This window comes from Pongo pygmaeus, chromosome 16 (genome assembly GCF_028885625.2).
Source record: "Pongo pygmaeus isolate AG05252 chromosome 16, NHGRI_mPonPyg2-v2.0_pri, whole genome shotgun sequence".
Lineage (NCBI taxonomy): Eukaryota > Metazoa > Chordata > Mammalia > Primates > Hominidae > Pongo > Pongo pygmaeus.
In genome coordinates, this window is record NC_072389.2 from 46,368,358 (window position 1) to 46,381,879 (window position 13,522).

At 43.2% G+C, this 13,522-nt stretch overlaps 1 protein-coding gene across 4 annotated transcripts in view; it reads right to left on the bottom strand.

Annotated features, from left to right (window-relative positions):
- Positions 1-9,944: 9,944 nt before the first annotated feature.
- Positions 9,945-13,522, bottom strand: part of EXD1 (exonuclease 3'-5' domain containing 1) — a 53,708-nt gene continuing 50,130 nt past the window's right edge. For all 4 annotated transcript variants that reach the window (XM_054450307.2, XM_054450305.2, XM_054450304.2 and 1 more), the window contains one exon: positions 9,945-11,824. In XM_054450307.2, coding sequence (XP_054306282.1) covers positions 11,162-11,824 — 663 coding nt within the window. In that variant the 3' untranslated portion in view covers positions 9,945-11,161. The remainder of the gene's footprint in view (positions 11,825-13,522) is intronic.

The following is a 13,522-nucleotide window of genomic DNA, read 5'->3' on the forward strand; positions in this document are numbered from 1 at the left end:
CTCCACCTCCTGGCTTCACGCCATTCTCCTGCCTCAGCCTCCTGAGTAGCTGGGACTACAGGCGCCCGCCACCACACGCGGCTAATTTTTTGTATTTTTAGTAGAGATGGGGTTTCACCATGTTAGCCAGGATGGTCTCGATCTCCTGACCTCGTGATCTGCCTGCCTCGGGCTCCCAAAGTGCTGGGATTACAGGCGTGAGCCACTGCACCCAGCCAGTTTTTTAATTTTTAAATTTTGGATTCAGGGGGGTACATGTATAGGTTTGTTACCTGTTATATTACGTAATGGTGAGGTTTGGGCTTCTATTGTACCTAACAGGTAATTTTTTTAACCCTTCTTCCTCCACTTTCCCCTTTTGGAGGTCCCAGTGTCTATTATTTCCATCCTTATGTCCATGTGTACCTGCTGTTTAGCTCCCATTTTGAGTGAGAACATACGGTATTTGATTTTCTGTATCTGAGTTATTTCACTTCGGACAATGGCCTCCAGCTCCATGCATGTTGCTCCAAAGGACATTATTTCATTCAGAAAAAGAGCAAAACAAAATTGTACGTATTAAAAGCGGATAGTTCTAGGGAACAGGACTGTGGTTAGGAAAGAAGGAGCCAAGGGAAAATCTACTTTCATTAATAAGCCCTTCTGTACCGTTTCTTTTTGTTTCTTTTTTTTTTTTTTTGAGATGGAGTCTTGCTCTGTCGCCCAGGCTGGAGTACAGTGGCGCCATCTCAGCTCACTGCAAGCTCCGCCTCCCGGGTTCAAGCGATTCTCCTGCCTCAGCCTCCCAATTAGCTGGGACTACAGGTGCCCGCCACCACGCCCGGCTAATTGTTTGTATTTTTAGTAGAGAAGGAGTTTCGCCATGTCGGTCAGGCTGGTCTTGATCTCCTGACCTCAGGTGATCTGTCCGCCTCGGCCTCCCAAAGTGCTGGGATTACAGGCATGAGCCACCGCACTCAGCCTCTGTTTCTTTTATAATCATGTGAATGTATTACTGCTTCCTTTAAAATTATGTTTGAATTTTATCCAACTATAAGAGCAACACATATTTGCTCCTTCTGTTCATTGACATCATTTAACAGAAATATTGTAGCCCTAGTGATTATTTTCCTGACACCCACTAGACCAGCAGCTTCCAAATGTTTTAAAATTAATTTTCTGAGGCATAATTTACATACAATAAAAAGCACCAATTAAAGTATATTGTTCAATGAGTTTCAACAAATGTATACATCAGTGTAACTACCAGCATAATCAAGATAATAGAACATTCGTATCACCTGAGAAGGTTCCCATGTCCCCTTGTTACCGGAAAGGGGTCCCAATACAGACACCAAGAAAGGGTTCTTGGACTTCGTGCAAAAAAGAATTCGGGGCGACTCCATACAGTAAAGTGAAAGCAAGTTTATTAAGAAAGTAAAGGAAGGCTGGGCGCGGTGGCTTACGCCTGTAATCCCAGCACTTTGGGAGGCCGACGCGGGAGGATCACAAGGTCAGGAGATTGAGACCATCCTGGCTAACACGGTGAAACCCCGTCTCTACTAAAAATACAAAAATTAGCTGGGTGTGGTGGCGGTTGCCTGTAGTCCCAGCTACTCGGGAGGCTGAGGCAGTAGAATGGCATTAACCTGGAAGGCAGAGCTTGTAGTGAGCCGAGATCGCACAACTACACTCCAGCCTGGGCAACAGAGCGAGACTCTGTCTCTAAAAAAAAGAAAGTAAAGGAATAAAAGAACGGCTACTCCATAGGCAGAGCAGCCCCGAGGGCTGCTGGCTACTTTTATAGTTATTTCTTAATTATACGTATTATCCTTTTTATATATTTCAAGATGTTATTTTAAAATATTTTGTTGATGAATTTGGAGCCGGGTGCGGTGGTTCATGCCTGTAATCCCAGCACTTTGGGAGGCTGAGGCAGTTGGATCACTTGAGCCCAGGAGTTTGAGACCAGCCTGGGCAACATGGCGAAACCGTGTCTCTACAAAAAAATAGAAAAATTAGTTGGGCGTGGTGGCGTGCACCTGTAGTCCCAGCTTCTCAGGAGGATGATATGGGAGGATCACCTGAGCACAGGGAAGTCGAGGCTGTAGTAAGCTGTGATCACACCACTGCACTCCATCGCGACAAAGTGAGACCCTATCTCAAAAGAAAAAAAAATTGCATCGATGTTAATGAGGGATATTGGTCTATAGTTATCTTGCAATGTGGTTGTCTGGTTTTGATATCTGGGTAATGCTGGCATCATAAACTGAGTTAGGAAATGCATCCCCTTGGTTTATTTCCTGGAAGGATTGGTATTTTTTGGTAATTTTTTGTAAAAAAAAAAAAAAAAAAGTAATTTCTTTTTGAAACGGGGTCTCGCTCTGTCTCCCAAGGCTGGAGTGCAGTGGCACCATCTCAGCTCACAGCAATCTCTGCTTCCTGGGCTCAGGTGATCCTCCTGCCTCAGCCTCTGGAGTAGCTGGGACCATAGGTACGTGCCACCACACCCAGCTAATTTTTCTATATTTTTGGTGGAGGTGGGGTTTTGCCATGTTGCCCAACTGATGTCGAAGTGCTGAGCTCAAGCAATCTGCCAGACTTGGCCTCCGAAAATGCTGGGATTATAAGCATGAGGCACCACGCCCGGCCAGGATTGGTATTATTTGTCTTAAATGTGTGATAGAAATTCACTGGTGAAATTATCTGGGTACAAAGTTTTCTTTTTGGGAAGGTCTTACATGATGAATTCAATTTCTTTAATTGATTTAGGACCATTCAGGTTTTCTATTTCTTCATTAATTTTTATTGATGCATAATAGATGCATATAATTTTGGAGAACATGTGATAATTTAATATATTCATATAATTTGTAAAGATCAAGTCGGTGTAGCTAGATATCCATCACTTTAAATATGTTTATTTTCTTTATACTAGAACCATTTGAGTTACTGTCTTTTAGCTATTTTGAAAGGTACAACAGAGTATTGCAAACTATAGTCACGCTACTGATCTAACACCATCTTATTTCTCCTATCGTATATTTATACCCATTTATTTTATTTTATTTTATTTATTTCTTGAGATGGAGTTTCACTCTTGTCATCCAGGCTGGAGTGCGATGGCATGATCTCCGCTCACTGTGACTGCCGCCTCCAGGTTTGAGCAATTATCCTCCCTCAACTTCCCGAGAAGCTGGGATTACAGGCACCTGCCACCACACCCAGCTAATTTTTGTATTTTTATTTATTTTTATTGTTTTAATTTTTTTTTCAAGACGGAGTCTTGCTCTGTCGCCCAGGCTGCAGTGCAGTGGTGCAATCTCAGCTCACTGCAACTTCCACCTCCTGGGTTCAAGCAATTTTCCTGCCTCAGTCTTCTGAGTAGTAGGGATTACAGGCACACACCACCAGGCCCGGCTAATTTTTTGATTTTTAGTAGAGACGGGGTTTCAAAATGTTGGCCAGGATGGTTTCGATCTCCTGCCCAGCCTGTATTCTTTATTTATTTATTTTTTTTTCCGAGATGGAGTCTCTCTCTGCCGCCCAGACTGCAGTGCAGTGGTGCGATTTCAGCTCTCTGCAACCTCCACCTCCCGGGTTCAAGCGATTCTCCTGCCTCAGCCTCCCGAGTGGCTGGGATTACAGGCATGCACTACCACGCCCAGCTAATTTTTGTATTTTTAGTAGAGACAGGGTTTCACCATGTTGGCCAGGCTGGTCTCAAACTCCTGACCTCAAGCAATCCACCCACCTTGGCCTCCCAAAGTGCTGGGATTACAGCCACCACGCCCAGCCATTTGTACCCATTAATTGACGTCCCTTTATCCTACCCTTTCCCTTTTTTTTTTTTTTTTCCAAGACAGAGTCTCCCTCTGTCAGCCAGGCTAAAGTGCAGTGGTGAGATCTTGGCTCACTGCAGCCTCTGCTTCCTGGGTTCAAGTGATTCTCCTGCCTCAGCCTCCCAAGTAGCTGGGATTACAGGCATGTGCCACCACGCCCAGCTAGTTTTTGTATTTTTAGTAGAGGCGGGGTTTCACCATATTGGCCAGGCTGGTCTCGAACTCCTAACCTCAAGTGATCCACCCACCTTGGTCTCCCAAAGTGCTAGATTTACAGGTGTGAGCCACCGCGCCTGGCCCCCTACCCTTTCTTCTTGAATCAGTTTTAGTAATTTGTGATTTTCAGTGAATTTGTCCATAAAACTAAGTTGGTCAACTTGTGGGCATAGCTTGTCTGTAGTATTCCTCTACCCTTTAAACGTATGTAGAGTCTAAAATGATAGCCCCTCTTTCATTCTTTGTTGTTGTTGCTCTTTCATTCTTCTTTTTTTTTTTTGAGACACAGTCTTGCTCTGTCGCCCAGGCCGGAGTGCAGGGGCACGATCTCAGCTTACATTGCATCCACTGCCTCCCCGGTTTAAGCAATTCTCCTGCTTCAGCCTCGTGAGTAGCTGGGATTACAGGTGTGGGCCACCATGCCTGGTTAATTTTTGTATTTTCAGTAGAGACAGGGTTTCACCATGTTGGCCAGGCTCGTCTCGAACTCCTGACCTCAAGCGATCCACCCGCCTTGGCCTCCCAAAGTGCTGGGATTATAGGTGTGACCCACCTCACCCTGCCCAGCTCTGAAGACATTTCAAAGTAACCTTTTATAATGAGTATGTTAACTTTTTTGAGTTTCTATGATTAAGATATATTATACGGCCGGGAGCAGTGGCTCATGCCTATAATCCCAGCACTTTGGGAGGCCGAGGCGGGTGAATCACCTGAGGTCTGGAGTTTGAGACCCGCCTGACCAACATGAGAAACTCTGTCTCTACTAAAAATACAAAATTAGCCGGGTGGGGTGGCACTTGCCTGTAATCCCAGCTACTCAGGAGGCTGAGGCAGGAGAATCACTTGAACCCAGGAGGTGGAGGTTGTGGTGAGCTGAGATCACATCATTGCACTCCAGCCTGGGCAACAAGAGCAAAACTCCATCTCAAAAAAAATAAATAAAATAACATAAAGATATACATAATATTATCCTTAGAGATGAGGAACATTTATCAGAATTCACATGTTCCTAATACTTATGTTCTCATTAATTTTCACTGCATCCAATTCAGGTAATTTACCCAAAAAATGACAAGAAACTTTTAAGATTTCTGGATAAAGAAGTTTGAATTTTTTTTTTTTAAAGACAGAGTCTCGCTCTGTCGCCAGGCTGTATTATAGTGGCGCAATCTCGGCTCACTGCAACCTCTGACTCCCTGGTTCAAGCAATTCTCCTGCCTCAGCCTCCCAAGTAGTTGGGATTACAGGTACGTGCCACCATACCCAGCGAATTTTTGTATTTTTAGTAGAGAAGGGGTTTCACCATGTTGGCCAGACTGGTCTCAATCTCCTGACCTTGTGATCCACCCGCCTCAGCCTCCCGAAGTGCTGGGATTACAGGCCTGAGCCACCGCACCGGCCAAGAAGTTTGAATTTTTAAAGTTAAAAGTATGCCATGCCTCTCAAGAAAAAAATCTCATGCTCTCGACTGGGTGTTGTGGCTCATGCCTGTAATCCCAACACTTTGGGAAGCTGAGGCGAGTAGATTGCTTGAGGTCAGGAGTTTGAGACCAGACTCGCCAACATGGTGAAACCCTATCTCTACCAAAAATACAAAAACTATCTGGGCGTGGTGGTGCATGCCTGTAATCCCAGCTACTCAGGAGGCTGAGGAGGGAGAATTGCTTCGACCCAGGAGGTGGAGGTTGCAATGAGCCAAGATCGGGTCACTGCACTCCAGCCTGGGTGACAGAGTGAGGACCTGCCACAAAAAAAGAAAAGAAAAGAAAAGAAAAAAACTCACGCTCTCAATGGTGATTACTACAAAAATGAGAGGTGGCAATATAATTGGTTAATGCTTTTAGAAAGCAACTTAGCAAGAGCTGTAAAAAACAATTGTTAAAAACAAACTTTGATTTGCAAGTTCTAATATTGGATTTTCGTTCTAACAAAGTGATCCAAGATATAGAAAAAGCTTTATGCATGAAATCATTGGGAACACCTGAACATACCCAAATAGTTAGATAAGCCATACTATATCTTCTTAGGACTATTATGCAGTCATTAAAAATCTTTAGTTTGTGTAGCAGCACAGGAAAGCATGCATGAGGCAGGAAAAATACACATGTATGATTACAACTATGTAGTGGGAAAAAAATCCTATCCATAGAGGCTGGAATTAACAAAAATGTCAGCTGCTTTTTCCATTGGGTTAGAAAAATAAGTACATTTTTCTCTATTTTCCTTTATTCTATTTTTCAAATTCTATTTTATTTTACTCGTTTTGTAGAGATAGGATCTTGCTCTGTTGCCCAGGTCGGAGTGCAGTGTTGTGATCCTAGCACACCAGGCTCAAGCAATCTTCCCACCTTGGCCTCCCAAAGAGCTAGGATTATAAGCGTGAGCCACCATGCCCAGCCATTTTCCAAATTCTATTTAATAGCATGTTAATTTTAAAATAAAATATCTCGGCCAGGTGCGGCAGCTCACGCCTGTAATCCTAGCACTTTGGGAGGCTGAGGCAGGCAGATCACATGAGGTAAGGAGTTTGAGACCAGCCTGGCCAACATGGTAAAACCCTGTCTCTATTAAAAATGCAAAAATTAGCCATGTGTGTTGGTGCACACCTGTGATCCCAGCTACTCAGGAGGCTGAGGCAGAAGAATCGCTTGAACCTGGGTGACAGAGGTTGCAGTGAGCCGAGATCACCCTACTGCACTCCAGCCCAGGTGACAGAGCAAGAGTCTGTTAGAAAGAAAGAAAGAGAGAAAGAGAGAGAGAAAGAGGGAGAGAAAGGAAAGGAAGGAAAGAAAAAGGAAAGAAAGGAAAGAAAGATCTAATATATCTGGCCAGGTGCAGTGGCTCACGCCTTTAATCCCAGCACTTTGGGAGGCCGAAGCCAAGGCCGGTGGTTCTCCTGAGGTCAAGAGTTCAAGACCAGCCTGGCCAACATGGTGAAACCCCATTTCTACTAAAAATACAAAAATTAGTCGGGTATGGTGGTGCACGTCTGTAGTCCCAGCTACTCAGAGGCTGAGGTGGGAGGATCACTTGAGGCTGGGAGGCAGAGGTTGCAGCAAACTGAGATTGTGCCACTGCACTCCAGCCTGGGTGTCAGAGTGAGACCCTGTCTCAAAAAAAATACAAATAAAATAAATAAAAAATAAAATATCTAGTGAAATATTGGCTGTTAGGATTTAAAATAAAAAAATACATAATATAAAAAGCACAATAGAAAAATACATAATATCAAATGATGAAACATCAAAACAGAAAAATACATATCAAAAGCACAATAATTGTATTTACAGTATAATTGTAACTGTGTTTCAAGTGTGTGTGTGTGTATGGTGAGAGAGAAAATAGAAAGAAAAATACCAAAATGCCAGGAAGGATTGTATAAAGTAGGGTTGTAGTTATTTTTTTCTCTTATTTTCTAAATTTTCTGTAAGTTATTTGTGTTACTTTTAAAATAAATATCCTTTTGACAAATTACCTGGCTGACTCATAGGGAGTCAATTGCACCTAGGCACCCTAGTTTACCCCAGGCCTCATCTCAGCTTGCTGCTGGGACATGCCTTGTCTCAAAATGATAAGATGCCTATAGGGAATTAAAGTTCTATTGTGCCATAATTTATCAAGCTCTTAAGACAGATAGGGGCAAAGCCACTGCAGTGACTTTTCGTACTACAGTTGAAAGAACGCTGAATGGAACAAGAAGCCAAGAAACACTGGTTCCGTTTTAAGTGCTGCATTTTTGTCCAGGGTGGTCATTTAACCTCCTTTCCTTATTCCAATACTAAAAGGGTCAGATTACTTGTGAGTCTCTAATTATAGGTTATGTACAGAAAAGTCAGCCGAGTAGAGGAGATATAGAAAATTAGTGGTAGACTAGAGCAAGACTCCAAGAGTTTGGGAAGCATGGTTTATGACCTCTCAGACTAGGAAAATACAGAGTAAGTAAAGAACTCAACAATGGTTCGAGACAAAAATGCAGGATTTCCCAAAATCTGGGTAATGGCGCACAGCACTAGCAACAGGTCTTGCGTTAACAGGAATTTTTTTAGACTTTGTCTAGCAAAGAACAGAAATTCATCGTAAGGTGTAACCGCACACACAGAATTTAGGTAGGCACTCCAGGCTAGAATTAAGATGTAGAGAAAAATGCTGTTTCAGGTATAGATGAGTGTTTCACTTGAGAGACTACTGTAATGAAGCCCCAAAGGCTCATTTAGTTTGGGGAGTCAGTAGTTATCAAACACACTGTCCAGTAGAACTTTTTTTTCTGTTTTTTTTTCTGAGACATTATCTCGCTCTGTTGCCCAGGCTGGAGTCCAGTGGTGCAATCTTGGCTCACTGCAACCTCCGCCTCCCAGGTTCAAGCGATTCTCCCGCCTCCGCCTCCTGAATAGCTGGGACTACAGGTGCGTGCCACCATGCCTGGCTAATTTTTTTTTAGATGGAATTTCATTCTTGTCACCCAGACTGGAGTGCAGTGGCATGATCTTGGCTCACTGCAACCTCCGCCTCCCTGGTTCAAATGATTCTCTCACCTCAGTTTCCCGAGTAGTTGGGATTACAGGCACCTGCCAGTATACCTGGCTAATTTTTGTATTTTTAGTAGACAGAGGGTTTCACCATGTTGGCCAGGCTGGTCTCAAAGTCCTGACCTCAATTGATCCACCTGCCTCGGCCTCCCAAAGTGCTGGGATTACAGACGTGAGCCACTGTGCCTGGCTTTTTTTTTTTTTTTTTTTTTTTTTGCTACAGAGTCTCTCACTCTGTTGCCCAGGCTGGAGTGCAGTGGTGTGATGTCAGCTCATTGCAACCTCCACCTCTCAGGTTCAAGTGATTCTCCTGCCTCAGCCTCCCAAGTAACTGGGATTACTTGTGCGCTATCACGCCTGACTAATTTTTCTATTTTTTGTAGAGACAGAGTTTCACCATGTTGGCCAGGCTGGTCTCCAACTCCTGACCTCAGGTGATTCGCCTGCCTCAGCCTCCCAAAGTGCTGGGATTGCAGGCATTAGCTACCTTACCCGGCAGAAAAATCTTTTTTTTTTGAGGAGGAGTCTTGCTCTGTCACCCAGGCTGGAGTGCAGTGGTGTGATCTCGGCTCACTGCAACCTCTGCCTCCCAGGTTCAAGCAATTCTCCTGCCTTAGCCCCCCAAGTAGCTGGAATTACAGGCAAGTGCCACCACGCCCGGCTAATTTTTGTATTTTTAGTAGAGACAGGGTTTCACCGTCTTGGCCAGGCTGGTCTCAAACTCCTGACCTTGTGATCCACCTGCCTCGGCCTCCCAAAGTGCTAGGATTACAGGCGTGAGCCACTGCGCCCAGCCTGAGGGGTACTACCTTGTACATTTTTTTCTTTTAATTTTTTTTTTACATTGTACTTTATAGCATGTATGTATATATGTTATGAGTAGTAACTGAATGGTCTTGCGGATCACCTGAGGTCAGGAGTTCAAGACCAGCAACTGAATGGTTCCATAAGAAGCTAAATGAAGTTCAAGAATTTTACAGGAATCCATGCCTTTTGCAGAGTAAACCTAGATTGACCACATTCCGGGCTCAATCTGAAGATGCATTCACCGAAGATGAACCAGTAACTACTTTGGCCCCAAGTGACTTTCTAAACTAAGTATAAGGTGAGACAAGGCAACTGCAGGGCTGAGCTGACTGCCCTCAGGCCTGCCTTAATCTTAACCTCAGACTAGATCTGGGCTCTGGAGTTCGGAAAGGCAAAAACAATTCTTTCAGTGGCAGTCAGAATCAACTAGTGCAGACAAGGATGTTCCTGATCTCAGATTGTTCCTAAGAGCAAAAAGAATAACAGAGTCGAATCACAGATTTATAAACTGGACTCTGGACCTAGAAATCCAGACATTTCTTTCCACCCTGACCCAATTAAGAAAAGTGAGAGATTGTTTTTTTAAGTAGAGTATGACAAAACAGGTTTATTGGTTATTTTACACAAAAGAATGTTAGCAATTTGCAAGCATTCAATACTTTAAAAGGCTCAATACAAGCTGCCTTCCTTTCACCCTAAGAAAGTGTACTAACTCCAGGCAAATAGAATGGAGTCAGACTTCAAGTTTATATAACAGACAGACTAAAAAGAAACCCAGGGTCCCTGCTTTGTTAGGAAAATGGACAAAACCAGCTAAAAATAAAGGAAATAAAAACAAATTAAAATAAAGATATTGGCTGGGCACGGTGGCTCACACCTGTAATCCCAGCACTTTGGAGGGCCAAGGCAGGTGGACCACAAGGTCAGTCAGGAGTTCGAGACCAGCCTGGCCAACATGGTGAAACCCCGTCTCTACTAAAAATACAAAAATTAGCAGGGTGTGGTGGCAGGCGCCTGTAATCCCAGCTACTTGGGAGGCTGAGGCAGGGGAATCACTTGAACCTGGGAGGCGGAGGTTGCAGTGAGCAGAGATCACGCCACTGCGCTCCAGCCTGGGTGACAGAGTGAGACTCCATCAAAAAAAACAAAAAACAAATAAAACAAAAATTAAATTATTGATTCCTATAACATTATTTGCCTAAGAGACAGACAAAACATTCAACATTCAAACATAAAGTTAATATTATATTTTAAAAAGGAAAAAAGTGGTTACTCTGGGCACACTGCCTATGGTGTAGCCCTGCTCCACAAGGAGCGGTAAAAAATAATAATAATAATAAAACAAATAAATAAATAAAAAGGAAAAAAGTACTGGTAAAGTTACCAATTTTTAAAATGAATCATTAATAGGTTTACCAGGTCTCTTCAAAGGAATCCAAAAGTCAAGAAGCAAAACAAAATTTGAAAATGATGGAGTCTTCCTGATACTAAGGCCAAGATTCTTCCTTTTTTCAAATCCTCTAAACCTAAATTATGACAAATAACGCACTCTGGTCACTGAGAACATTTCTACACAGTGACGTAATCAGAAATTATACTTCTTCCATTATTTAAGTTATTCATTCTCATTCTCCGCATACCAGGAACACAGGAGTAAGCAAGAGGATATAATTTTCCCCTGTGACTGAAGCATTACTACATTTACAACATGAGAAACCTGGGCACTGTGGAAGGCCCTGATGGCAAAGGAAATAAGCCACCTGCATGGCCTTAAGAACAAACTGCACATCTCTAGGGCAGATTTAGAAAAGGATTTATCCAGGAATCGATCTTCTCCAAGGCTGGACAGGGAGGCAGTGTGGAAACCACAGCCTTTCTGATAGGATAAAAAGTGTCACTTGGAGACACTCCGGTTTCCTGAGGAAAGGAAGACATTGAAACAGCCTGTTTTGTGCATTTTAAATCTTCCTTGTTTTCCACCATCAATAACTGTTCTATCTCCTCTTTCAAAGATAAACTTGCCCGAAACTCATGTTTGGGTGTCATAAAATGTTCTTTCTGAGTTATTCGCTGGTCCTCTGACCCCTTTGACTCTGTGCAAATGAGTTTGTTACTGGAATCCTCACTGCTTTCCCCTTCCTCTATGGGAGGTAGATGCTGAGGATTTGTAGCTTGTTTATTCAAAGATTCTTCTTTCAGTAAATTCACATCCCTGTGAAAGTCTTGAGATGTAAAACTTGGAGCTTTATCTATCCCAAAATTTTTACCAAATAAGAAGCCTTTGACTTTCTCCTCTTTCCCTGCTGTCTCTGTCGCTAATTTTTTTGGTTGTAGCACTGTCCTTATCAGGAGTCCCTGTGCATTCACCCTATATTCTCTTGCAGCTTTCTCCCTGCGCTGCTTCTGGAAGTCCTTGAGTTGAAGCAGTTCCTCTGGCAGCTCCATACATGTAGGCTAAGAAGAGAAAGCAAACACAAGTTTTATTATAACTAAACTTCTGAATATGGTACTTAAAATCAGGTGTTTTTTTTTTTTTTTTTTTTTTGAGACGGAGTCTCACTCTGTCGCCCAGGCTGAAGTGCAGTAGCACAATCTCGGCTCACTGCAAGCTCTGCCTCCTGGGTTCAGGCCATTCTCCTGCCTCAGCCTCCCAAGTAGCTGGGACTACGGGCACCTGCCACCATGCCCGGCTAATTTTTTTTTGTATTTTTAGTAGAGACGGGGTTTCACTGCGTTAGCCAGGATGGTCTCGATCTCCTGACCTTGTGATCCGCCTCCCAAAGTGCTGGGATTACAGTCATGAGCCATCGTGCCCGGCCTGAAATCACTTCTGTTGTACCAAATGGTAATTGGTAAATGAGAGTCTATTCAAATGTGTTCATACAGCACCCTCTGGTGTCTTCAGTTATAGTAGTATCATTTTTCTAGTAATTTCAATATTTTGAAAAGGCAGTGAATCCATAGGGCTGTGCGTCTGTGTGTGTATGCACGTATGTATAAAGATTATACAGGAAGTTAGTCTCCCTTCCAACCTGGCCTCAGCTGCCTTAGCAGGTACATCTTCTTAGAGCAGTTTCTTGTGTTATCTCCCAAAGATAGTCTACTCATGTATGATCATATACATATTTTTTTCATTGGATTACATTTTTATTTTCCTCCAAATTTTTATTTTGTTACCTCTTTCAGGTTTTGGGAAGTTTTTTTTGTTTGTTTTTTTGTTTGTTTGTTTGTTTTTAGACAGCGTCTTGCTCTGTTGCCTTGGCTGGAGTGCAATGGTGTGATCATGGCTCACTGTAACCTATAACTCCTGGCCTTTAGTGATCCTCCTGCCTCAGCCTCCTGAGTAGCTGGAAGCACAGGTGCACGCCACCACGCCTTGCTAATTTTTTGGGGGGTTTTTTTGAGACAGAGCCTTGCTCTGTCACCCAGGCTGAAGTACAGTGGTGTGATCATGGCTTACTGCAATCTCCACCTCCTGGGCTCAAGCAATCCTCCCACGTCAGCCTCCCCCACTCAGAGTAGCTGCAACTTCAGGTGTGCGCCACCACACCTGGCTAATATTTAATTTTTTTGTAGAGACAGGGTTTCACTATGCTGGCCAGGCTGGTCTTGAATCCCTGGGCTCAAGCGATCCTCCCACCTCAGCATCCCAAAGTGCTGGGATTATAGGCGTGAGCCACCACACCTGGCCTCCGATTATATTTTTTAGCGCTTATATGGATATCAAAAATCTAGTAATTTTTACATTTGTACCCAGGCACTTTATAAATTGTCTTTTTGTTTGTGGTAGTCTTTTTCAGTTGTTTCTCTTCAGTTTTTAGTTCTATAACTGGCAAGTCATAATTCTGATTCCTTTTTTCAATTTCCATGGCTCATATTTTATTTTCTAATTTCACTGGCTAATAGCTTCAAAAATGCTAAAATAGTGGTGATAGTCATAATTTTTGTACTGTTCCTGATATTAGTGTTCTCAAACAAATATGTAGTCTTCTCTCTTGAGATACTTTCCATATCCATGGGTTCTGCATCCATGGATTCAACCAACTGTAGATTGCAATAGTCAGGAAAAAGTGGCTCACGCCTGTAATCCCAGCACTTTGGGAGGCTGAGGTGGATGGATCACTTGAGGTCAGGATTTCCAGACCAGTCTGA